Source organism: Muscardinus avellanarius (genome assembly GCF_963383645.1).
Source record: "Muscardinus avellanarius genome assembly, chromosome: 10".
Taxonomy (NCBI): domain Eukaryota; kingdom Metazoa; phylum Chordata; class Mammalia; order Rodentia; family Gliridae; genus Muscardinus; species Muscardinus avellanarius.
In genome coordinates this window covers 80,658,686-80,682,030 of record NC_137796.1, presented here as the reverse complement: position 1 = coordinate 80,682,030, position 23,345 = coordinate 80,658,686, and the positions used below count along the sequence as shown (strand labels likewise).

At 52.1% G+C, this 23,345-nt stretch overlaps 1 protein-coding gene across 3 annotated transcripts in view; it reads left to right on the top strand.

The window, feature by feature from the left end:
• The window catches only part of DTX2 (deltex E3 ubiquitin ligase 2), a gene marked incomplete at both ends in the record, with an annotated part of 28,786 nt that extends 5,862 nt beyond the window's left edge, over window positions 1-22,924 (top strand). Inside the window, 7 exons of one of the 3 annotated variants that reach the window (XM_080704624.1) lie at window positions 7,871-7,971; window positions 13,681-13,821; window positions 16,298-16,371; window positions 18,043-18,201; window positions 20,648-20,809; window positions 21,821-21,910; window positions 22,697-22,924. In XM_080704624.1, the coding sequence (XP_080560750.1) occupies window positions 7,871-7,971; window positions 13,681-13,821; window positions 16,298-16,371; window positions 18,043-18,201; window positions 20,648-20,809; window positions 21,821-21,910; window positions 22,697-22,924 (955 nt within the window). The remainder of the gene's footprint in view (window positions 1-7,870; window positions 7,972-13,680; window positions 13,822-16,297; window positions 16,372-18,042; window positions 18,202-20,647; window positions 20,810-21,820; window positions 21,911-22,696) is intronic. The other 2 variants (XM_080704622.1, XM_080704623.1) reach the window with 2 other exon arrangements.
• Between the last annotated feature and the right edge of the window lie 421 nt (window positions 22,925-23,345).

Sequence of the window (23,345 nt, the reverse complement as noted above, 5' to 3'; positions counted from 1 at the left end):
TTGAGTCTCCTCTCCCCACCTGAGGGCCAGCAGACAGCCTGATTGGACCTTACTAGTATAGGCCAGGCAAAAACTGGAAGGAGGCAGCTGGGCGGGCCTTGCATGTCACTGCTCGCCCTGCGTCTGAGCCAAGAGGAACCGGGCCAGCCGGCCGTGTTAGTGAGGACAACCTCAAGCGCCTGCCCCCTGGGTTTGGGTGTGCACCCCTGTTTCCTCCACAGCTCTTGAGTGGGAAGGGTGTGGTTGCACTTGCGTGGGCCTATCCAAGCTTTGAAAAGCAAGGCTCGTCCAGTGCCTGATTTGCAGTGCGGCCTTCCTCAGTTCCCCTCAGACAGGTTGTAGAGCCTGGGGCCAGGGGCAGGGGGTGATAAACACCCGACCTTTGCCCAGCAGGCCTGGGGTAGCTGAGGACACTTGGCATCTTGTCCTCCCTAGAGGCTGCAGGAAAGTTCTCAAAGCCAAATGAATGTCAGCCACATTGGGTGAAAGTTACCTGGCACGCAGAGGGAGAAGGTGGCAGGACAGGCAGTGCTGGTCCCCAGATGGGCGAGAGCAGCCCAAGAGCTGACTGCACATAGCCGCTGGACTGCCATTTGAGCAAGGGACGTCACAGGCTTTTGTGAAACCCATGTTCTTGTTTCTTGTATTAGAGATTAAACCTAGAGGAGCTCTACCACAGAGCTGCATCCCCAGCTCTGTACATGTGTTGGGGGAGAGGTAATGGCGATTAAACCCAGGACTGCTCTACCACTGAGCTACACCCTCTACCCTTTTTTTCTTTTTGTTACTGAAGGTTGAACCCAGGGGCATTCTACCTCCGAGCTACAACCCCAGCTCTATTTTACTGTTTATTTTTGCAGTGCTGGGGATGGAACCCAGGGGCATCCTACCGAGCTACACCCCCAGCCCTATTATTTATTTTGAAACAAGGTCTCACTGAGTTGCAAAGGGCCTCACTGAGTAGCCAAGGCTGTCCATGAACCTCGATCCTCCTGTCTCAGCCTCCTGAATGCTGCGATTACAAGTGTGTGCCACCACACCCTGCTTATTTTGAAACATGGTCTCACTGAGTTGTGGAGGACCTCACTAAGTTGCTGAGGCTGGCTGTGAACCTGTGATCCTGTGATCCTCCTGTCTCAGCCTCCCAAGTACTGGGATTATAAGCATGTACCACCATGCCCAACTTTATTTTTTGTTTTGAAACAAGCTAAGTTTTTGAGGCTGGCCTCAAACCTGTAAGTCTCCTGTCTTAGTCTCCCAAGTACTGGGAGTACAGGTATTTATCATCATACCCAGGTTTTGTTTTTATTTTGAAAAAGGGTCTTGCTAAGTTACTATGCACTGACCTTCAACCTACAATCCTCCTGTTCTCAGCCTTCCAATTATCCAGCTCCTTTTTATTTTATACCTTGAGACAAGGGTCTCCATAAATTGCCAAGGCTGGCCTCAAACTTGTGACCCTCCTGCGCATCTTTTTTTTTTCTTCTGGTTAATTTTTGGAATGCCTATAGTTTTATTTTTCTTTTCTGTGGTGTTAAAGATGGAGCCCAGGGCCTTTTTAATGCTAGGCAAGGACTCTTAACTGCTGCGTCCTCAGCCCCACACATGTGGTTTTAAATCGCTTCTTGCTCAATCTGGGCGAAGCTGGCTGTGGGATTTTCCTGTGCCTGCTGGGAATATGTAGTAATACCATGCTATGTCATTTGTAACTGAGCTGCTGGGTTTAAGTAAGTTTCCTGGTTGCTGAAGTTTATCCCTTTAAGCACCAAAACTTGTGTTTCTAATGATGGTAGGTGGAAAACTTTCCGAAATGTGTCATGCAAACTCCTGTCTTCTGTGATAGAGGGTGTGACACTCCTTTGGCACATCGATGACTTGGGTGGTGATCATGACCAGCAGCTTTGAAACTCAGTGCTACGATAAGCCTGTGGGCGCTTTCCACCTCACCAAATGGACTTACACCATGGCTCTCCTTGTTTGCTTGCATCTGCTGTGTTGCTGCTACTGCTGCTGAACTTGTCTCTGAGGGGACTATCTTCCTCCTGCTTCCACCCAGGCAGTTCTAGCCGTGGTTCTTTGCCCGTATGCTTAGCATCACAGGTTTAGTGGGAGCCTTGTTCCTTCCGACTTGCTGCAGACCCTTGGATCAGCACTGGTCCTCTTCCATGGTTCTTTTCTTTTTTCTTTTTCTTTTTCTTTTTTTCTCCAGTGCTGGGGATGGAACCCAGTGGCATTCTACCTCTGAGCTACACCCCCAGCCCTATTTTATATCCTTTATTTTGAAACAGGGTCTCACTAAGTTGAGGGCCTCACTAAGTAGCTGAGGCTGTCCACAAATCAGGATCCTCCTCTCTCAGCTTCCCAAATGCTGGGATTATAAGCGTGCACCACCATGCCTGGCTTCTCTTTTCCTTTTTATTAGGGAGTTGGACTGGTAATTTCTTTTGTTTGTTGTTTTGTTTTTGCAGTAACCCAGGGGCATTCTACCTCCGAGCTACACCCCCAGCCCTATTTTTTGTTTATTTTGAAACAGGGTCTTACTAAGTTGTAGAGGATCTCACTAAGTAGCTGCTGTGAACCTGTGATTTTCTTGTCTCGGCCTCCCAAATACTGGGATTACAACAGTGCACCACCATGCCTGGCTTATTTTTTTTTATTTATTTTTGTTTTGTTTTGTTTTTGTACGGGGGATTGAACCCAGAGGCATCCTACATCCAAGTTATACCCCTAGCCCTAATATATTTATTGGGAAACAGGGTCTCACTGAGTTGCTGAGAGCCTCACTAAGTTGCTGAGTCCGGCTTTGAATCTGCAATCCTCCTCTCTCAGCCACCCAAGTACTGGGATTGATTACAAGCGTGCGCCAACACACCACATCCCGCTTGGACTGGTCATTTCTGAGGTTTTCTTTTGCTCTTACTACTGCTGTGGTCTTTAGGATTTGGTGAGGGTCTACCTTTGTTTCCTCTGCTCAGATACCTGGGGAACCTGGGACATTTGTATAGACTTCATATTGAGCCTGTCAGATCCTCTGGGACCTTCAGGAGTTATCTTCATCCTATAGAGAAACAAGCCTGGGAGGGGACTTGACATGCCCAGGACACAAAGTTCATGTGGGTGCAGGTGCTGGAAGCTATGAGTCTTGCCTTCTGGGACTTCTTGTGTATGTGCCATCAGAGCGTCCCAGGTTGGCCCTGGCTGCAGGTCAAATTGGGGCGGAGTGGGAGACTGGATCTCCTTTCTCTCCAGCTGCCTCACTACCCCTTGCCTTGCCCCTTTCTGCCCAGAAGACACAAAAGTCTTTGTCTCATGTTTCCAACTCTATTTGTAGTTGCTCTCACACAGAGGAGCAAGGTGGGGCCTGGCAGGTAGACTGAAATGGAGGTGGGGTGAAGTATCTGAGCAGTAGCTAGAGGGAGCCACTTTGGGGAGCATTCTGAGCGTGAGTCCTCAGGGTGGTGAGAGGGACTGATGAGCTCTGAGGTCCTCTTCTCTGCGAGTCTCCATCTTGGGAAGTGCTGTTTTCTCGTGTTGCTCAGTTCTCACTGAACACAGCAGCGACACAGGCAGGGGAAGAGCTGGAGAAGTGACATTTGGAAAATTTCCGTGCAGAATTTGGTCAGTTCCCGTTGTCCAGTCTTAGGGTCAGCTGCCCACTGGAAGCCTCACAGTAGGCCGGTTTTCTGCTCTAGTCCTTGGTGATGGAACTTAAACCAGCTGTCTCTCAGATCTGTGCTTCTCTCTGGTAAGAGAGGACTCTACGTCCTGGATCTTTCTGTGGGGAAGAGCAGCCAGGGACCCATCTCTGTAGGGTGGGGCATGGACTTGACCCCTCTAGACCACTGCCTACTCATTTTGTGAAGTTGCAGAGCCAGATTTTCTGGCCTCTTAGCTAAAGCCTCAAGCCCAGTACTTCCTGGAGAGTGAGGGTCTCAAGTACCCTCAGTTGTAGAGCCTCCCAAGTCATTTGCAAAGGCCATCAAATGATCCATCTTTCTCCAAGGAAGAAAAAGCTGGAACCTCCCAAGAGAGGGCACAGCTTGCCCCTAATGACAAAAGTTCAGTGGTGCCAAGGCAGCCCAGGTGTCCAGTTCTCGGCCTTTATTTGCATTACTAGGACACCCTAGGAAATTCAAACAAAACAACTTTATTCACTTAACAGAATGCTAGAGCACTTGGCCTGCTCCAGACCCCATAGGAGGACCAGGCAGTGTCAGCTCCCAATGGGTATGAGGTTTCCTGGTTCACATGAGGTCAGCCAGCTCCTTTAAGCTTTTACCCTCAGGATCTAGGACTTGGGCTGGGGCAGGGCGGGGCCTAGGAAGGCCCCTGAGGCAGTGGCTGGTTTGTGGATATCTATATGGGTAGAAGAATGGAGCTGGCCCTCATCTGAGCACCTTCCCTGCTCTGGAACAAAGTCGCTGTCCTGAGGAGCTCCAGTATAGGGACCGTGTGGAAGGATTTGTAATCATACTGAGTCTTTAACAGGGGCTGGGTTAGATGGGAGGGTCCAGGAATTAGGAGGTGGAGTTGGCAGGAACTTGGGCCTCTTCCACCAAGTGATCTCAGTGTGAAGTGCCCATAATGGTATATGTGTGTTACAGTTTAAACAATTGAGAACATAACTAAAATGAATGACTTTGAACATAGTCACTGCAGGGAGCAAAGCCCTCATCTAAAAAATTTGTTTATTCATTTATTTTGTGGTACTAGGGATTGAACCCAGAGGCATTATACCTCTGAGCCATATACCACCAGCTCCTTTTGTTTTATTTAATTATTTCAGTGTCAGGGGTTGAACTCAAGGGCATTATTCTACCTCCAAGCTATCCCTATTTTTTTATTCTTTATTTTGGAATGGTCTCACTAAGTTGCAGAGGGCCTCACTAAGTAGCTGAGGCTGGCTGCGAACCTGTGATTCTCCTGTCTCAGCCTCCCAAGTACTAGTATTACAAGTATGCGCCACCATGCCCCGCACTCCTTTTATTTTGAAACAGGAACTAGCTAGATTGCTGAGAGTCTCACTAAGTTGCTGAGGCTGGTCTTCATTTAACCTGTGTTACTCCTGTCTCAGCCTCCTAAGTATTGGCTTTATAGGTGTGCACTATCATATCTGGTTAAAACTTTGTTTTGCTGGGAATGGAACCCATAGCTTCATGAATGGTGAGCTATATTACCAACTCCCAAACTCCCATTTAATTTTTTTTCCTCAGTACTGGGAATGGAACCCAGGGGTATTCTACCTCCGAGCTATACCCCCAGCCCTGTTTTTCATTCTTTATTTTGAAACAGTCTCCCTGAGTTGCAAAGGACCTCACTAAGTAACTGAGGCTGTCCGCAAACTGCGATCCTTCTGTCTCAGTCTGGCAAATGCTGGGATTACAAGCCTGTGCCACCACTCCCGGCTTCAAACTCTCATTTAAAAGAAAAAAAAATCAACCAGGCATGATAGTGCAGGTTTGTAATCCCAGCATTTGCCAGACTGAGACAGAAGGATCGCAGTTTGCAGACAGCCTCAGCTACTTAGTGAGGCCTTGTTTGAAAATAAAAAGCACAAAGTAGGGCTGGAAGTGTTGCTCAAAGGTAGAATGCTCCTGGTTTCTATCCCTAATACCCCCTACACACACACACCAAAAAACCCCATAAACTTCCGTTTTGTACCAATTTTAGATTTACAAAAATGGCGTGGAATTTCCATATCTCCCTTACCCATTGCCTTCTGGGCAAAATAAATAGATTTCCCAGGACTTGGAGACTGAGGCAGGAGGATTACAAATTCAAGGCCAGCCTGGGCAATTTGAGACTATCTCAAAATAAGGGAGCTGGGTATGGTGGTTCACATTTGTAATCCCAGTACTAGAGAGGGCAAGACGGGAGAATCGCAGGTGAGAAGCTAGCCTCAGCAATTTAAGCCCTCCATAACCTAGACTCTGTTTCCAAATAAGAAATCGAGTTGGGGATATAACTTGGAGGTAGGATGCCTCTGGGTTCAATCCCTAGTACCAAAAAAGGGGAGGGGACTGGGGATGCAGCTCTGTAGTAGAGCCTTTGTTTAATATGTATGAGGCCCTGGATTTAATCCCTAGCACTGCAAAAAAAAAAAAAAAAGGCATGGTGGGGCACGCTTGTAATCCCAGCACTTGGGAGGCTGAGACAGGAGGATTGCACGGGTTCGAAGCCAGCCTCAGCTATTTAGGCTCTGAGCAACATAGTGAGACCGTTTCCAAATAAAGTATAAAATAGGTCTGGGAGAGCCAGGCGTGGTGGCGCATGCTTGGTAATCCCCGTGGTTGGGAGACTGAGACAGGATCGCGCAGGTTCGAAGCCAGCCACGCTGGCTTAAGAGACCCTGTTTCCAAATTAAAAAAATATATATAAAAATAGGTCTGGGAGTGTAGCCCAGAGGTAGAAGGGTTTCCGGGAACCCCAGTACCACCAAAAAAAAAAAAAAAAAAAAAATAGGTCTGGGAGTATAGCCCGAAGGTAGAAAAGCCCTTGGGTTCCACCCCCAGTACCACAAAAAAAGGAAAAGAAAACACACACACACACACACCAAAGCTGGGCATGGTAGTACGTGCCTATAATCCCAGTATTTGGAGGGCTGAGAAGGGGAAAGCAGATTTGAGGCCAGCCTTTGCAACTTACCCAGACCATTTCAAAATTATATGGGGGTGGGGATATAGCTCAGAGGAAGAACAAATCCTGGGTTCAATCCCCAGCACCACTACCAGAACAAAATACTAAGTTTCGCCTCTGCTTCCCATGTCGTGTGTGTGTGGCGGGGGGGTGGTACTGGGGGTGGAACCCAGAGGCTTTCTACCTCCGGGCTATACTCCTAGACCTATTTTATATTTTATTTGGAAACAGGGTCTCACTAAGTTGCTGAGAGCCTCACTAAGTAGCTGAGGCTGGCTTCGAACCTGTGTGATCCTCCTGTCTCAGCCTCCCAGGTGCGGGTATTACAAGTGTGCGCCACCACGCCCGGCTCACTTCCCATGTCTTATAATGTGAACATCTCTTGCCGGGCGTGGTGGCGCACGCTTGTAATCCCCGCGCTTGGGAGGCAGAGACAGGAGGATCGCGCAGGTTCGAAGCCAGCCGCGCTGGCGTAAGAGACCCTGTTTCAAAAATATAAAATAGGTCTGGGAGTGTAGCCCAGAGGTAGAAGGGCTTCCAGGAACCCCAGTACCACCAAAATAAATAAATAATAATAATGTGAACATCTCAACTATGGTGTCGTCAGAACCAGGAAGTTACCACTGGCACAACATTTAACTAATGGTTTTTTTTTTTTTTCTACCAATTTCCCATTCCTGCCACTTGCCGCAGTGTCCTGTTTTGCATACAGTTTTCATTCTTCCTGTTCTCTAGATGAAATGGTTACCACTTGGTCCTCATCTTTGGTAACCTTGCTACTTTGAAGATATGCCTGGTCAAATATCCCTTAACTTGGTTTGGTCTGATCATTTCCATGCCTTTTTGGCAGGAAACCCACAACAATATGTTCTCCCGGGAGCGTATGTTATTGTAATGGTGCTGTGTTCTTCCATGGAGTTTATGGTGCTGATTGGCCCTGTTACTGGTGATGCTGGCATCTGCCAGGTTTCCCCTCTGCACTTGAACCCCAGGAGCCTCACTTTAGTGAGGCTAGTGAACTTGAATCATTGTGAGCTCCTCTTTAAGGATTGTCTTTATTGTCTCTGAGCACCCGAGAAAGCAGAACCAAAGGCTTCTTCACCCAGAGGCTGCCAGGAAAGGGGAAACAGGAAGGCCCCTGGGCAGCCCCTGTGTTCCCAGCTCAGCGCATTTCCCTGCCAGCTTCCACTGAGTCGGAGTCACACACTCAGTTTTGCTCTCTTTTCTCCCCAAGTGCCTCCCTCCCCAGCGGTCCCTCCGGCAGCCCCAGGAGCATTCCTGCCACTGTGCCCGTGCAGATGCCAAAGCCCAGCAGGCTCCAGCAAGCACTCACAGGTACGTGCCCTGAACAGGCGATGTCCCACGGGGTTCAGTGGGGAGGATAATGGGATGGGTGTCTTGTCACCCTCTGGGTCCTTGGAGAAACCTAAAAGGGTGCTTGGGAGAATAATACCTCTCTCTGGTGATAGTGTACTCGCGAGGAGCCTGACTGACCCCTTCTTCAGCCCTCTGGGAGAGCAGGGCATGAAGACGGTGCCCTAGCATGGACCTTTTATTTCCTTGAAAAATGTTTCTTGGGGCAGGGATGTAGCTCAGTGGCAAAGTACCTGCTTTGTAGTATAGCACTATGGGTTCGATCCCCGGTTCCAAAAACACACACACACACACACACACACACACACACACACACACACACACACACTCACTCACTCACTCACTCACTCACTCACTCACTATGCTTGTAATCCAGCATTTGGAAGTCTGAGACAGGAGCATCACGGTTTGTGAACAGCCTCAGCTACTACTTAGACCTTTTGCAACTCAGATCCTGTTTCAAAATAAAGAATAAAAAATAGGGCTGGGGGTGTAGCTCAGAGGTAGAATGCCTCTGGGTTCTGTCTCAAGTACCGCGAAAAAAAAAAGAAGATAAGAAAAATATTTCTTTATCGAATTGAATTATAGTTAGAACCACTTTTCTGTCCTGAAATGTTTTAGGTAGGGTCTCTGGAGACTCACAGCCATCTGGCCAGGGTTTCATCTTGTCTTAAATGTCTTTTGGTTTCATCTAGATTGTTGCCACACAGCTTGGGTATGGGTAAAGTCTTCTTACAGCCAGAGTGGTGGTACATGCCTGTAATCCCAACTACTTGGGAGGTTGAGGCAAGAGAGTATCCCAAGTTTGAGGCCAGCCTGGGCAACTTAGCAAGACTGTCTCAAAAAAGGCTGGGTGCTATAGCTCAGTGGTAGAGTACTTGCCTAGCATTTATGAGGTGTAGGTTCAATCCTTAGCATCACACAAGAAAATTAAATCTTAGAGGTGTTGGGGAGCCACTGAGGTTATTTGTAACTTGTGGGAAATGTCATGTTTCCAGTGTCAAGTGATGGTGGTGTTTTTCAAAGTCCCTGTAGCAGGCTGGGCTGATGAGACAGGCTTAGGGCCAGGAGGCCACGTGGAGCCTGGCCTGAGACCTGTGTGAGATGTGGCCTCATGCGTGGATGTGAAGAGGGATGAGCCTGGAGAGGAGTGAGGGAGACAGGAGGCCTCAGGGTCCGGGCTGTCCTGCAGTGCTGTTGTGAGGACAGCAGTCCAGAAGAGTGATGGCATGTGTGCGCATGCGTTGCATCCTAAATAACTGTGAGGTGGGTGCTTTTCTTCCCATGTTTTATTTATTTATTTATTTATTTACTTATTTATTTATTTATTGGTACTGGGGTTCCTGGAAACCCTTTTACCTCCAGGCTACACTCCCAGACACCTATTTTTTATATTTTTATTTGGAAACAGGGTCTCTTAAGCCAGCACGATCCTCCTGTCTCCGCCTCCCAAGCGCAGGGATTAGAAGTGTGCGCCACCACGCCCAGCTTCTTCCCATGTTATATTTAAGAAATCTTGGGCTCAGATTTCTAAAATTTTCCCTGACAGCCCTGGCCCCAAATCTAGGCTTTTCCTTAGGAGGCTGGCACCTCTGAGCCTGGTGCGAGTGTTGGACGAGTGCGGTAGCTTTGGTGTAGACAGGCAGCATGTCCCAGAGGCAGCGGGGCTGGGAGTGTGCCTCTCGGGAGAGTCACCTGTGGGAAATTGAAGCCTGTGGCCCTCATGGGAAAGTGTGGAGGATACTGGGAAGAGGGGCCTTTGGAGGATCAGCTAGAGAGGTGGCAGAAGGTGGGCGTGGGGAGGGGAAGTTCAGAGGGGAGCCTCTGCCTTAGCAGCTCAGCTGTCAGCCTCTGCTGGAGCTGAGAGGAAAGAGAAGCTCTTGCCCCATTCTGGTCGCTCGGCTTCGATGCCATAGGTGAGCTGTACACTGTTCTGAGAGTGCTGGAGTGTGTGGGTGTGGGTGTAATCCCAACAGGCTGGGTGCAGGTTTTCCGGAGCAGCAAGGCCTGCAGTGTTGGTCCCTGAGGCTGGCTGTGATACAAATGTGAAACTGCTTCTCAGTGGCTGGATCTAGTTGCATGGCCCCCCTACCTACCTCTGATCCTGAGGCAGAGGCTGAGGGCCTCTCCAGGCCATGCCCAGTGTGTGTGGGGTTTTTTTTTTTCTTTCCCTGTACTGGGGATGGAACCCAGGGGTATTGTACATCTGAGCTACACCCCAGCCCTATTTTTTAGTCTTATTTTTATGATGTGTGTGTGTGTGTGTGTGTGTGTGTGTGTGTGTGTGTGTGTGTTACTAGGGATTGAACCCAGGAGCATTCTACCTCCATCCTACACCCCCAGCCCTGCTTTTTTAATTTATTTTTATTTTACTTTATTTTAATTAATTGTGTGTGGTACTGGGGATGGAACTTAGGGGCTTTCTACCTATGGGTTACACTCCCAGACCTCTTTTATATTTTATTTGGAAACAGGGTCTCACTAAGTGGCTGAGAGCTTCACTAAGTAACTGAGGCTGCCTTCAAACCTGTGCGATCCTCCTGTCTCAGCCTCCCAAGCACTGGGGTTACAAGTGTGCACCATCACGCCCAGCTTTGCTTTTTATATTTAGAAACAGGGTCCTGCTAGGTTGCTGAAGGGCTCACTACTTGCTGAGGCTGTCCTCAAACGTGAGATCAGCCTGTCTCAGCCTCCCAAGTACTGGGATTACAAACACACACCACGATACCTGGCTTTTTTTTTTTTTTTTTTTATGTGGTACTGGAGATGGAACCCAGGAACATTCTACCTCTGAGCTATACCCCATCTCTATTTTTTATTGTGAAACAGGGTCTCAGGCCAGGCGTGGTGGCGCACACTTATAATCCCTGCGCTTGGGAGGCTGAGACAGAAGGATTGCGCAGGTTCGAAGCCAGCCTCAGCTACTTAGTGAGGCTCTTGACAACTTAATGAGACCGTTTCCAAATATAAAATAGGGCTGGGAGTATAACCCAGAGGTAGAAAGCTCCTGGGTTCCATCCCCAGTACCACCAAAAAAATAAAAAAAAGCAGGGTCTCACTGAGTTGCAAAGGGCCTCACTAAGTAGCTGAGGCTGGCTGCAAACCAGGATCCTCCTGTCTCAGCCTCCCAAAAGCTGGGATTACAAGCGTGTTCCATCATGCCTGGCATAATGGGACCATTTTCTAGGGCACTAGGGAACAAAGGCTGGGAGTATCCTCTCTCATCCTGGCCACATTTATGGATTCAGGAAGATATCATGCCTGGCCACGGGGAAGTGAGCATTTGGGGTTTTTCATGTCATTTTCTAGCCAGGTGGTCACCTTGTGGTAGGTCTGGGTGCTCTCCCCCTCCAGCTGGATGAGTTATGTTTCCAGGGAACACACAGCTCCCCTGGCTGCACTTGCTCAGCCCTCTCTTATGGGGTGAGACCGGCCCTATGAGTCTGGGCTCAGGTTCCTCACATCCTGCCTGCAAAGGAAGTGGCATCTGCCCAGTGGCCTGCACCAAACACTGCTGCCCAGGAACCTGCCCAAGGCTAGCCAGCCAGCAAGGGTGGACCTGTGCTTGATCCCGGCAAGGGGAAGACAGGCGTTGATTTCAGCTGGGCGAAAAGCTGACCTCTGGTGTCAGAAAGTGGGTATTTGCAATTGCAGAACAAGTCTGAACTGCAGCTTCACTCTTCAGGGCTTCACGGGTCATCTTGGATGAGTGGAGGAAAAAGCAGTGGCTGTTCAAGCTGTGATGGTGACTTGGGGTGTGAGGACAGTTTCAGGCCTGTCCTTGAGCTCTTGTGCTGAGGAAGAGGCGATGACCTGCTCTTGCTGTCTTCTTCCCGGCCTGTCTGTCCATTGTTCGCTGCTTTCATAACGTGTTGAGCTTGGGTTGCTTTCAGACCTCACAAGAGGATAAAGCCACAGAGCAGGGGCCGCTTTCTCTCTAGGCACAGCGTTGAGACTTCTACATCTGCGACTTGAGTGTGGGGACTGCGGCAGTGCTGGCTTCCTGGGGGCTGATATGGCGGCCCTGGGGAAGTCTTCATTCCTCAGCAGACACAGTGTGCCTCCTACAGAGCATGTGCCACTCAGGGTGCTGGACGGGCGACTGTGAGCAGACAGTGTCCTCACCCCATGGAATGTGTGTTTAGGGAGAGATTCAGATATGAGTCATTGCAGATGGTAAAATGGTAAGAAAAACAAAGCAGGGTAAAGTTGCTAAGAGCTGGAGAGCGATGCGGCCCTTCCCCACAGGGCGTCAGGGAAGGGCTAAAGCCTGCCTGCAGGGTGCAGCACTTGAAAGATGAGTGAAGTGGGGTGCTGGTGGGGGAACATGTTCCCACCAGAGTATACAGTCCTTGCAGAGTCTCTGGGTTCTCTTAAGAGAAGCTAGACCCGTTTCTGTTTCTTCCCATCTTTTGTCACCTGTGCGTGGTTGTCATTCCGTCTACCTTGGCATGTAGGTGGCATTGCCATGACCTGTGAGCTGGGGCCCAGCTGGAGTGCAGGCAGTGGCCGAGCCCAGGCTTTATACTTCAGTGTCTCCTGCTGAGTTGTCACCACAGTGGCCCTGCCTGGCTTGGCTATACTGCCCAGGCCGGTGTGTCTCCAACTGGGCACATTGGCCAGGTTGAGAGGAGGCCACGGTGGCTGGCTGTCTCTCCTCTGAATCGCCTCTGTGAGGTCAGTGCCGTCGGTCTCAACCTGCCTTGGAGGAGAGTAGGGTTCAAGAGCACTAATGCGTGCCTAGTACCTGAGCTAGCTTGCAAGGATTGGGAAGAAAATCACCGAGGGTGGCTGAGTGGCTCAGAGTCCCTTCCTCTGGGGAAAAGGTTCTTTTGAGCCAGACTGACCAAGGACAGGGAGGACTGGGGAGGTGGTACTAAGGACAGCCAGGCAGGCGAGGGTGGCAGGAACAGAGAGAACACTGAGTAGGTCATCCAGAAAGTGTGGGAGGGACAGTGTTGGGGGAGGGCCGGGCTAGGACATTCCTGCCCCCAGGCAGGGGCTGCAGTGAGCTCTGGAACGGGGCTCAGCACTGCTGCCTGCTGTTGCTCCTGCCCTGGTGAGCAGAGAGGAAGCCAGTGCTGGGGATCACAGGTCACTCCGCGTGGGAGCACTTCCAAGGGGCAGTGTTGTTGAAGCTGTAGGTAGGAGTTGGGGCCTGGAAAACAGACAGCACCCCACAGGAGGCGGAGTGATTGACCCCCATGACCAGGTCCAGGGGTAACAGGAGAAGGCCCTGTTTCCATAGCTTGGCTGCACCCTGCCACACTGCCTCAGCTGCTCCCCTCCCACGCCTGGCCGGGGGAGATGCCACCAGGAACTGCTCAGGAGGCCTTCAGGCTGGTGTTCTGACCTCTGCTCTCTCAGGGCAAACGACCTTGCCCTCCCTGCATGCTCTGGGGACAGGCTGGGCAGTTGCTTGTGCAGACGCCTGGGGATCTGGGGCCAGGTTTCTGGCATGTCAGGTCATTTCACCAGCATTCTGATTCCTGGGCTGGAACTCAGGCTTATCCGTCGAGTAGGCCCTGGCAGCCCTGGAGAGATTTACAGGTCCTGATGGCCATTCATGGTATTGCCACTTCTGACTCCGCAGGATTCGTAGACGACGTGCTGAATGCCTCCTTCTAACGTTTCTCCCCTCTTTGCATGTCTGATCTTGCACCCGTGCAGGCATGACAAGTGTGCTGATGTCCGCCATCGGACTCCCTGTGTGTTTTAGCCGCGCACCCCAGCCCGCCAGTCCTCCCGCCTCCTGTCTGACCTCTAAAAGCCACAGCTCAGTTAAGAGACTGAGGAAAATGTCCGTGAAAGGTAGTTTGCGTTCACAAACGCTCTCTGGCCTCTGCTTACGCCTCCTCCAAGTCTTGCTGCCTCTGATTCTCCTGCGCCGATTATCCTTCTTTGACTCCCACGGCCCTTCTTGACTTCCTGCGTCCCTTCTCGCCCTCGCTCAGCAGCAGAGGTGGCTCCTAGCATCTTACTCTCCCAGCACAGCACAGTTGGAGTGAGAGGGGCTTATTCCCAAGGGTCCTGCGACTTTGTCAACATCCAGGTGTGAACAAGGCCTGGCCCGCTTGGGATCGCGGGGCCCCTGTCCCTTCCTTAGGGCCTGTGTGTCTATCAGGAAAGGCCTGCGAATGGCAGCCCAGCTACCTAGCCTTGCCTGGTGCCCATATGGGCCACTCAAGAGTTTCCCTGGTGACCACTGCTCTGCCTGTTATGTGGCCAGGGCAGAAGGGGGGTTTGCAGCCAGAAGGTGCTGGGAGTTTTAATGAGACGTGTGTAGAGAAGCCTGTGGTAGTAATTTCTAAATTGTTCCAAGGCTGGGCCATAGAAACAAGGTGGCCTTTTGAGGTGGCACGGTGGGGTGCAAGGGTCTGGGCTGTGGCTCCGCCAGCCTGGCTACAGTCTTGGCTCCAGCCTCCCTAGCTTTGTGACATCAAGTAGATCTGTCTGAACTGGTGCTTCCTGCTTAGCGGGGCAGTGACGCGTAGGAAGGCTACATGAAGTGCCTGGCACACAGTGACCAGGGAAGCTCTAATCACGTCCAGGGGCTGTCCATCCCCTGCCCCACAGGTGAGGGGGTAGAAAGCGAAGGGGTGCCTCCGGCTCCTGCGCCCCAGCCCAGGCCCTGTGCACATGCGCTGTCGCTCCATCATGGTGGAGACAGACCTGCAGACGGCAGCCAGCAGCTTCCAGGCACCCAGACTGCTAGAGAACACAGGCTCTCGGCAGACCCTCTGGCCTCTCTTTCTGGGTGTAGATGTCCCTTTTGTGGGGTTGACGGTCTCCTGGCCGGCCCCTTTTGAGAAATGTGTCCAAGGATGCTCCCTTCAGTTCTGAAAGGCTGGTAAGGGTGGGAGTTGGTATGCCGAGCCAGGCTTCGCCAGAGCTGGACCAGGTAGTCCTTGCAGGAGGAACCCACATGAGGCCACTTGGCTCTTCTAAAAGAAAGGTTTCCCTCAGTCTGAGTGCGGTGACCCAGCTACCAGGATGGCTTCCCTGTGCTGGCAGTCATTATGTTGGTCTAGCTTTCTCACCACAGTGATCAGAGTTGTCTCTAAGGGTGTGTGGGAGGAGATTGGGTGTGTGGGGGGGTGTGGATGTGACTGGAGTACATTGGTACACAGAGGGGTGTGGGGTCCGTGTGTATGGGGCATGCCTGGTATCCCTTTCTTGGGTGCTGCTGTTCACAGGTGATGCTTCACACCAGTGACCGCTTATCAGGTATTTTGCATCCACATTTCTAGCTGAGGGAACTGAGACTGAGGTGATGGGATGGGGTCATAGCACGAGAGCCGGAATCAAACCTTTTGTCTCTCAACTCCAGCCTCTCTGCTACGCTAAGCCACTTTCCCGCATAGCTGTCACCAGCCTTTTGTGGTCCAGGGGAGTTCATTTGTTGAGCCCTCAGATTTCCAAGGCTGGGTGCCATGAGTTTGGGTTTAAACCAGGAGCCCTTTCCGGTCTTGGAGACTAGGAATCTCATTGTGGCCTTGAGGGGTGAGCCTGCCAGGGTGGCTGCTTCGGGGCTGAGCTGCCTCCTGGTGTCCCTCCTTTTGCTCCTGCCTGGACTTGGCTGCAGTTCTGAGGCTGCTGCTGCCCAGAGAAACCCTGGCTGTGCGATGCTCCTCCTGCTGGGGAGATCTCGTCCTGATGCAGGGTCCTGTGGCTTCCCACATATGGATGCAGTCAGGGCGTGCCTCCTGCTGCATCTCAGCTGCTTCCCAGGCCTGCTCAGCGTAGCGCCAAGTGGACATGACTAAAGCCACCTGGTTCTGAGACAGGTGGTGTCTCTTGGCAGGGTCAGTATGACACATGCGGATGCCTGCATGGGCTAGATCCTTAGTACGTGTTGGAATCTCAACTTCCTTCTCTTGGTGAAATTTTCATATAAAACGATAAAAGTTGAGTAAACATCATTGCCAGAATGTTCTCTGGGGGGTCGTTTGTTCTTGAAGCTGTTGTGTGACGTTTCTGGGCGTCCTCAGTAGGGCCTGGTTTCCTGGGGTGCGGCTCAGGGAGAGTCCTGAAGTGTGCTGCTGTTTCTGCCCCTCTGCCTCCTCCAGGGCTTCCTGAGCTGGGCCGGGCCCAAGCCGGTGGACCCGCTGGGCTGCGGAGTGTCCTGTGCCTGCGCCGAGGCTGTCCTGGCTTACTGCTAACCTTCCCATCCTGGCCGTCTAACGTTTCCTCCTGGCAGCTTGGACTTCCTGTCTGCCTTCCTCCCCGGCATCGCTCTCCTCAGCTCCTGTGCTTGGGACACTGCTTACATCCTTGTCTCTTCCAGGAGGGGCTCCAAAGCCGGATCCAGAACAGGTGATCAGCAAGTACACCGAGGAGCTGAAGATGCCCCCGGATGAGGTGTGTCCTTGGGAGCTGTGCCATTGCAGTTCTTGCAAATTTGGGGGTTCCAGATGAAGGGGCCCCAGCCCACAGCATGTCCCAGTCCCTAGGGATCTCTAGGGCACCCACCATGCTGGCAAGGTGGCTAGGGTTCCCAAGTCATTCCTGTCTCGCAGACAAGCTGTGGTCCTGAGCAGAGCTCTTTTGTCTTGGTACAAGCCTTGGCATAGTCTGGGACCATCCTTGGTGTTGGGACCCAGGGACAAAGGTTGAGCATGTCTCCCCACTTCCCTCAGCTCCCTTCATGGGTGCTGGTGCAGGAACAAGGCAGTCTTTGTCCAGGTGGCACTCCTGTCTTCCCTGTTGTTGGGACCCTGACAGGATTTCTATACTTAATAGGCCCTGCCAGGCCCATCAGTTTTAGTGAAACCCTAATCTTGCTTTTTTGAACCAGAACCGCTCCTCTCTATTGAATAGAGTCCTGGAGATACTGGAGTTGTGTTAAAAGGTCAGACATGCCAATGCCTTCCTGCTTTCTCCTGTGAGTTGAGTATGTTAGAAAATCTGGAGCCGGGCATGGTGACAACATGCCTATAATCCCAGTATTTGGGAGACTGAGACAGGAGGATCACAGATTCAAGGCCAGCCTCAGCAACTTAGCAAGACCTTGTTTCAAATTAAAGTTCAGAGGTAGAATGCCCGCGGGTTCAATCCCCTCTACCAAAAAAAAAACCAATCTGGGTAGTAAAAGTTTGGACAGAGCCTGACAGTCATACCATGTCTTTCTCCTAGTGTTCCCAGCCCCAGGCTCTTCCTTGCAGCTCTCTGCTTGGCCAGTGTGCAGCGAGCTATTAGAATGCCTCAGCGGAGCCCCTACTCCACAGATGCTCCAGCTGCTGACCACGCTGCTCAGGACCTGGTCACTGGTCTCATCTCCCTCGTGCCCCATTTTCATGTTTCAGAAAGTTTCTCTTCTCTTCCTCACTTGTCCATCTGACTTCCCTGTGTGCTTTTAAACTAGGAATTGAACCCAGAGGTATTCTACCTCTGAACTACACTCTTAGCCCTTTATTTCTTTATTTTGGAATAAGGTCTCACCAAGTTGTTGAGGGCCTAAGCTGCCAAGGTTGTCTTCAGACTTGAGATCCTCCTGTTCCAGCCTCCCAAATTCTGGGATTACAGGCCTGTGCCACCACACCTGGTGCGTGCGTGTGTGTGTGTGTGTGTGTCAGTACTAGAAAGTGAACTCAAGGGCATTCTACCTCTTGAGTTTCACCCCAAGTCCTATTTTTTTATTTTGAAACAGGGTCTACAAGAGGGCCTCGCTAGGTTGCCGAGGCTGACCACAAACTGTGATCCTTCTGTCTGAGCCTCCCAAGTACTGGGATTACAGGGGCGTACCACTACACCCAATTCCTGTGTGCTTTCTGAAAGCCAGCTCTGAGGGCTTCTCTCTTTTCTGCCCACCCTATTTGCTTGTTCCTGCTGCCACTCTGGCCTGTGCTGCTTGTCAGCCCCTCGTGGGCACAGGTCACTGACTCCTTTGTTCCCATCCTCAGGAACAGATGACTGCTAGACCAACTTTGACTAGAGTTGCAGCATTTCAACAGAGCCAGGCCTTTTCCCACAACGTCCAGCAGAGGCCCAGCTGACTCTTGGCGACTGGGCCTTGTGTTTGTCTCCCTCCAGGACTGCATCATCTGCATGGAGAAACTATCCATGGTGTCTGGCTATAGTGATGTGACCGACAGCAAGACCCTTGGGCCCTCGGTCGTGGGTCGCCTCACCAAGTGCAGCCACACCTTCCACCTGCTGTGCCTGCTGGCCATGTACTGCAACGGAAACAAGGTACCAGGGTGGGCCCAGGTGGCAGGCGGAGGGGGCCCATCCCCACAGCCTGTCCCAGGCTTACTGTCCCTGAACAGGCAGCCTGAGATGGACAGAAGTTGCCTCAAGGTGCCTACAGTCTTTATCCTATGGCACGAAGAGAGTTGGCTGCTAGGCTTGGATGGCAAGTGTGGGACTGCTCCTAGAAAGGCAGTCAGGGCCTGGAGCTGCCTCGAAGACCTTTCTGAAGGTGTTCTGGCTCTCCCAGTCCTGCCCTGTGCCTTAGGCAGGCACCAGTGGGGCTGGGCTCCTCCATCCACAGGGCTCTATCTCACTTAGAAGCACTTCACACCATATGACATCCCTCTGCAGTAACCCATAGGTGCAGAGACCCGGGCATGGTGGTGCATGCTTGTAATTCCAGCACTAGGGAGGCTGAGACAGGAGGATCACAGTTCGTGGACAGCCTCAGCTACTTAGGCCCTTTGCAACTCAGTGAGACCCTGTTTGAAAATAATAAAAAATAGGGCTGGGGGTGTAGCTCGGAGGTAGAATGCCTCTGGGTTCCATCTCCAGTACCTCAAAAAAACAAAACTAGTGGTGCAGGCTTGTAATTCCACTACTTAGGAGGCTGAGAAGGGAGTGCTGCAGGTTCACTGCCAGCCTCAGCAACTTAGGTCCTCTGCAATTTAGAAGAGACTCTGTTCCAAGCTAAAAAATAAGGCTGGAGGTATTGCTTGGAGGTAGAGTAACCCTGGGTTCAATCCCCAGTACCAAAAGAAAAAGAAAAAACGGGTGCAGAGAGGAAAGCATGCCCAAGGTTGCCTGCTAGAAGCTTAGAGCCAGGCTCTGACTAGTCCTGTGCTCCTCTACTGGGGAAGAGCCCTGCGCAGGCCCTCCGTGGCTGACCCCTGGAAGAGTTCAGCCAGGGTGGACAGAGGCTGGGAAATGGAAAGACCAGGTCCCGTGACCATGCCCTCTCGGGCCTGGCTTCTCTCCATCGGCAGATCAGTCGCAGGGTTTTCCGTTTGATCCTAAAGGAGACTAGAGACTTGCTCATAACCTAATTTTTCTGCCCAGTGCCTGTGTCTTGATATCTTGCCCTTTTAATGAGAATTACATGATGAGTTTGTGGTATAGAACTTTATTTTCTTTTTTTGTGGTACAGGAAATTGAACCCAGGGACATTCTACCTCTGAGCTACACCTCAGCCCTATTTTATTTGTTTTTCTGTGTGTGTGTGTGTGTGTGTGTGTGTGTGTGTGTGTGTGTGTGTGTGTGTGTGTGATTTACTGAGGATTGAACCCAAAGCATTTTACCTCCTAGCTACATACCCAGCCCTATTTTATTATTTGTTTTTGTATGTGTGGTACCTGGGATTGAACCCAGAGTCATTCTACCTTAGAGCTATACCCCCAGTGGGTCTCTCTAGGTTGCTGTGAGTCTCACTACTTGCTGAGACTGTCCTTGAACCTGCAATCCTCCTGTCTCAGCCTCCCAAGTACTGAAATTACAAGCATGCACCACCACTCCCAGATCCTAGCCCTGTTTGTTTTTTGTTTTGTTTTGTTTTTTTGTGGCACTGGGGATGGAACCCAAGGGCATTCTATCTCCAAGCTGCATCTCCAGCCTCTAGCCCTATTTTTTTACTTTTTTTGGGGGGTACTGGGGGTGAAACCCAGGGGCTTTTCTACCTCTGGGATATACTCCCAGACTTTATTTGGAAACAGGGTCTCAGTTGCTGAGAGCCTCACTAAGTAGCTCAGGCTGGCTTTGAACCTGTGCAATCCTTCTGTCTCAGCCTCCTAAGAGCTGGGATTACAAGGGTGCACCACCACACCCGGCACTTTACTCCCTTTTTTTTCCTTTTTTCTTTCTTTTTGTGGGTCTGGGGATGACACCCAGGGTCATTCGACCTCCGAGCTATACCCCCCTCCCCTATTTTTTATTCTTTATTTTGAAACAGGGGCTCACTAAGTTGTGGAGGGCCTCACTAAATAGCTGAGGCTGTCCGTGAACCGTGATCCTCTGGTCTCAGCCTCTCAAATGCTGGGATTACAAGCATGTGTCACCATGCCCAACTTTAATCTTTATTTTGAAACAGGGTCTCACTGGGTTGCAAATGGCCTCACTAAGTAGCTGAGGCTGTCTTCGAACCCCGATCCTCCTGTCTCAGCCTCCCAAATGCTGGGAGGCTGAGACACCACCACACCCGGCTCCCTGTTATTTTGAAAAGGTCTCACTAAATTGCTAAGGCTGGCTGCAGACCTGGAATCCTCCTGTTTCAGCCTCCCAAGTACTGGGATTACAGGCATATGTCACTATACCTGGCTAGAACTTACCTTTCAAGAATAAACTGTTGAAATCTAGTTTCTTAGAGCAGAGGCCAGCTGGGCCTCTTCTCCCACCTAAGCAGTGCCTAGCTGGTATACTTGGGGCTCAGTCTGTTGTATCTGCTTTGTCTCAGGATGGGAGTTTGCAGTGTCCTTCCTGTAAAACCATCTATGGGGAGAAGACGGGGACCCAGCCTCGGGGGAAGATGGAAGTGTTCAAGTTCCAGGTGTCACTCCCTGGCCACGAGGACTGCGGGACAATACTCATAGTTTACAACATTCCTCATGGCATCCAGGTAAGGGGATCACCAGAGGAGCTTCCAGGGACTTCTCCCAGGTGCTGCTCTTCCTGCCCGCCTCCTGGGCTGAGGTGAGCGTGTTGATGCCGCTGCCCAGGCCAGGGGGGCAGGAAGTAGGAGAGAGTAGTGCTGGGGGGTAGTGCTGGAAGGAGGAAGTAGCCCCCATCCTTTCCTGAGCAAAGGAAGGCTTCCTGGAGAAGACATCTGGGCTGGGCAGAAGACAAAGCAGATAAGCAGAAAGAGCACTGTTGGGCTGGAGAACTGGGGAACCCATGCAGGAGCCTCCCAGTGACAGAGTGGAGTGGGGAGGGGCCACGGCGCAGGGCAGGACTCTTGTCTTGAGAAACCAGCGCGGTGACCAGGTCAGGCCTGGGGCTGGATGTCCCAGTTGAAGGCCAGAGGGGAGCCTTGGCCTTAGGTCTTAACCTGTCTGGGTCCAGACTGATCCTGGCCTGGGGCTGGTGGACCTGCAGCCAGACCAGGGTCCATTTATCTTGCTGAGTCCTGTGTTCTTCTGGTTTTTCTCCTCTTCTCCATGGCTCAGACTGAAAACCTTGCAGAGAAGGTGGGCACCTCAGTGGAGGGGATTGTGAGCTGTGGGTGGGCGTGGCCCTGCCCTCCTGTCCAGCCTGCCACCCTACCTTGGGGCCTCTGCTCCAGCCAATTTTCACAGCAAGGAGCATGTGGGGCTCATGAGAGAAGGTAGCCCAGTGCCCAGGGGGTCACCAGAGCAGTAGGAGGTCTGCCCTTGCTCCTACAGGCTCCCAGCATCATTGGGGAAAGTTGGCAGCAATGTCTTTTGCCAGGCAGATTGACACAGTTCAAGGGAGGGTGTTCATGGTGGGAGGCCATGTTCACTTTAGGTCTTTGAGGGTTTATCTGGCTACTTCAGCACAGGAGTGGACCCGGCCAGGGGTGGGGCTGACTTTGGTGTCCTGTGAGCCTCTGCAGCTGGCAGTGGGCCCTGCAACAGCTCTCCCATCTTGGCATCTGTTCCTCCTCCTACAGGGCCCCGAGCACCCCAACCCTGGAAAGCCATTCACCGCCAGAGGCTTTCCCCGCCAGTGCTACCTTCCAGACAATGAGCAGGGCCGCAAGGTAAAGGCTGCTGTCACCTCTGAGAGTGCAGGGCAGTGGGGAGCCGTGGCCGCTCTGCTCCTCCCACCTCCTGTGGCAGAGGACAAGCCCAGGCCTTCCCAAGGGCTCCCTGTGGTGCAGGGAGAGACCGGGTGCTGCTCCTCAGCATGGCAGGGTGCTGTGGGAGGCACTGGTGACCCAGGATGGCTGAGTGGTCCTGTCCGCACTGAGACCTGAATAGGGGCTTGGCAGCTACGAGAGGTTGGGAAGAGCCCACCAGGCAGACGGCAGCTGGTGTGAAGGCTTTGGGGTGGGCCAGAGGAAGGGTTGGGGCTTCCTGCCCTGCAGGCCTGCTGTGGGGCGTTCAGTTTAGAAAAACTCTTGTGGCTGCCTGGAATTTTTTTTTATACTCTGTTGTACTGGGGTTGGAACCCAGAGACTGGGGCACCCCAGGCAAGTACTATACCATGAGCTGTACCTAGCCCGGATCCTGGACTCTCAAAGGCCCGCTATGGAGACTGGGAGGGCAGGAGGCCTAGCTTCTGGTGGGCAGGGAGCAGGCGGCTTGGCCAATAGTCTGCAGAAGGAGGACAATGCTATGGCTACAGCAGCCGTGTAGATGCTGCGGAGGCAGTGAGGGAGGGCTAGAGCCGCGGAGATCCTGTGGGGCTGCTGGGTGGGCAGCTGGCTCAGGTGCGCCCACAGGTGGAGTAGTGCCAGGACTGGGTGAGACTACAGGGGAGAGGGTGGAAGAGTGGGACTCAGCCAGGCGCTGTTGACATGCCCTCCCTCCTTCCTCTTGAGCAGGTCCTGGAGCTCCTGAAGGTGGCCTGGAAGAGGCGACTTATCTTCACAGTTGGGACATCCAGCACTACTGGTGAGACCGACACAGTGGTGTGGAACGAGATCCACCACAAAACAGAGATGGACCGCAATGTGACGGGCCATGGCTACCCTGACCCCAACTACCTGCAGAACGTGCTGGCCGAGCTGGCCGCCCAGGGGGTGACCGAGGACTGCCTGGAGCAGCAGTGACCATCAGCCCCGCCACGCTCACCTCTGGTGGTCGCCCCAGCCCCACGCTGCCTGCGCTGCCCCTGGGTGGCGGGCAGGAACGTGCCTTTCCTGAGAGGCTGGAATGTTTGTGGGGCATGGGGTGCAAGGGTGTGAGGAAGAGCTGGGGCTTCTGCCCACCCCTTGCCCCCTCCTCCCCTTCTGGTAGGGATCTGCTTGGGAACTGGGCAGCCCTGGGAAGTTGTGCTTGTGGGGGCTTAAGATGCAGCTACCTCAGTGCAGGGACAGGCCTTTTGTCCTCTGGAGAGCTGCTCTGGGCCCCAGCGCCCAGGCCTGGTATGGGGTGAGCGGACGCTGTCCCTCCCCCAGCCAGGGTGGGCGTGGGTTCCTAGTCAGCTTCTCATACCTCAGATTTTGTTTGCAATAAAGGCTCTGTAGCCAA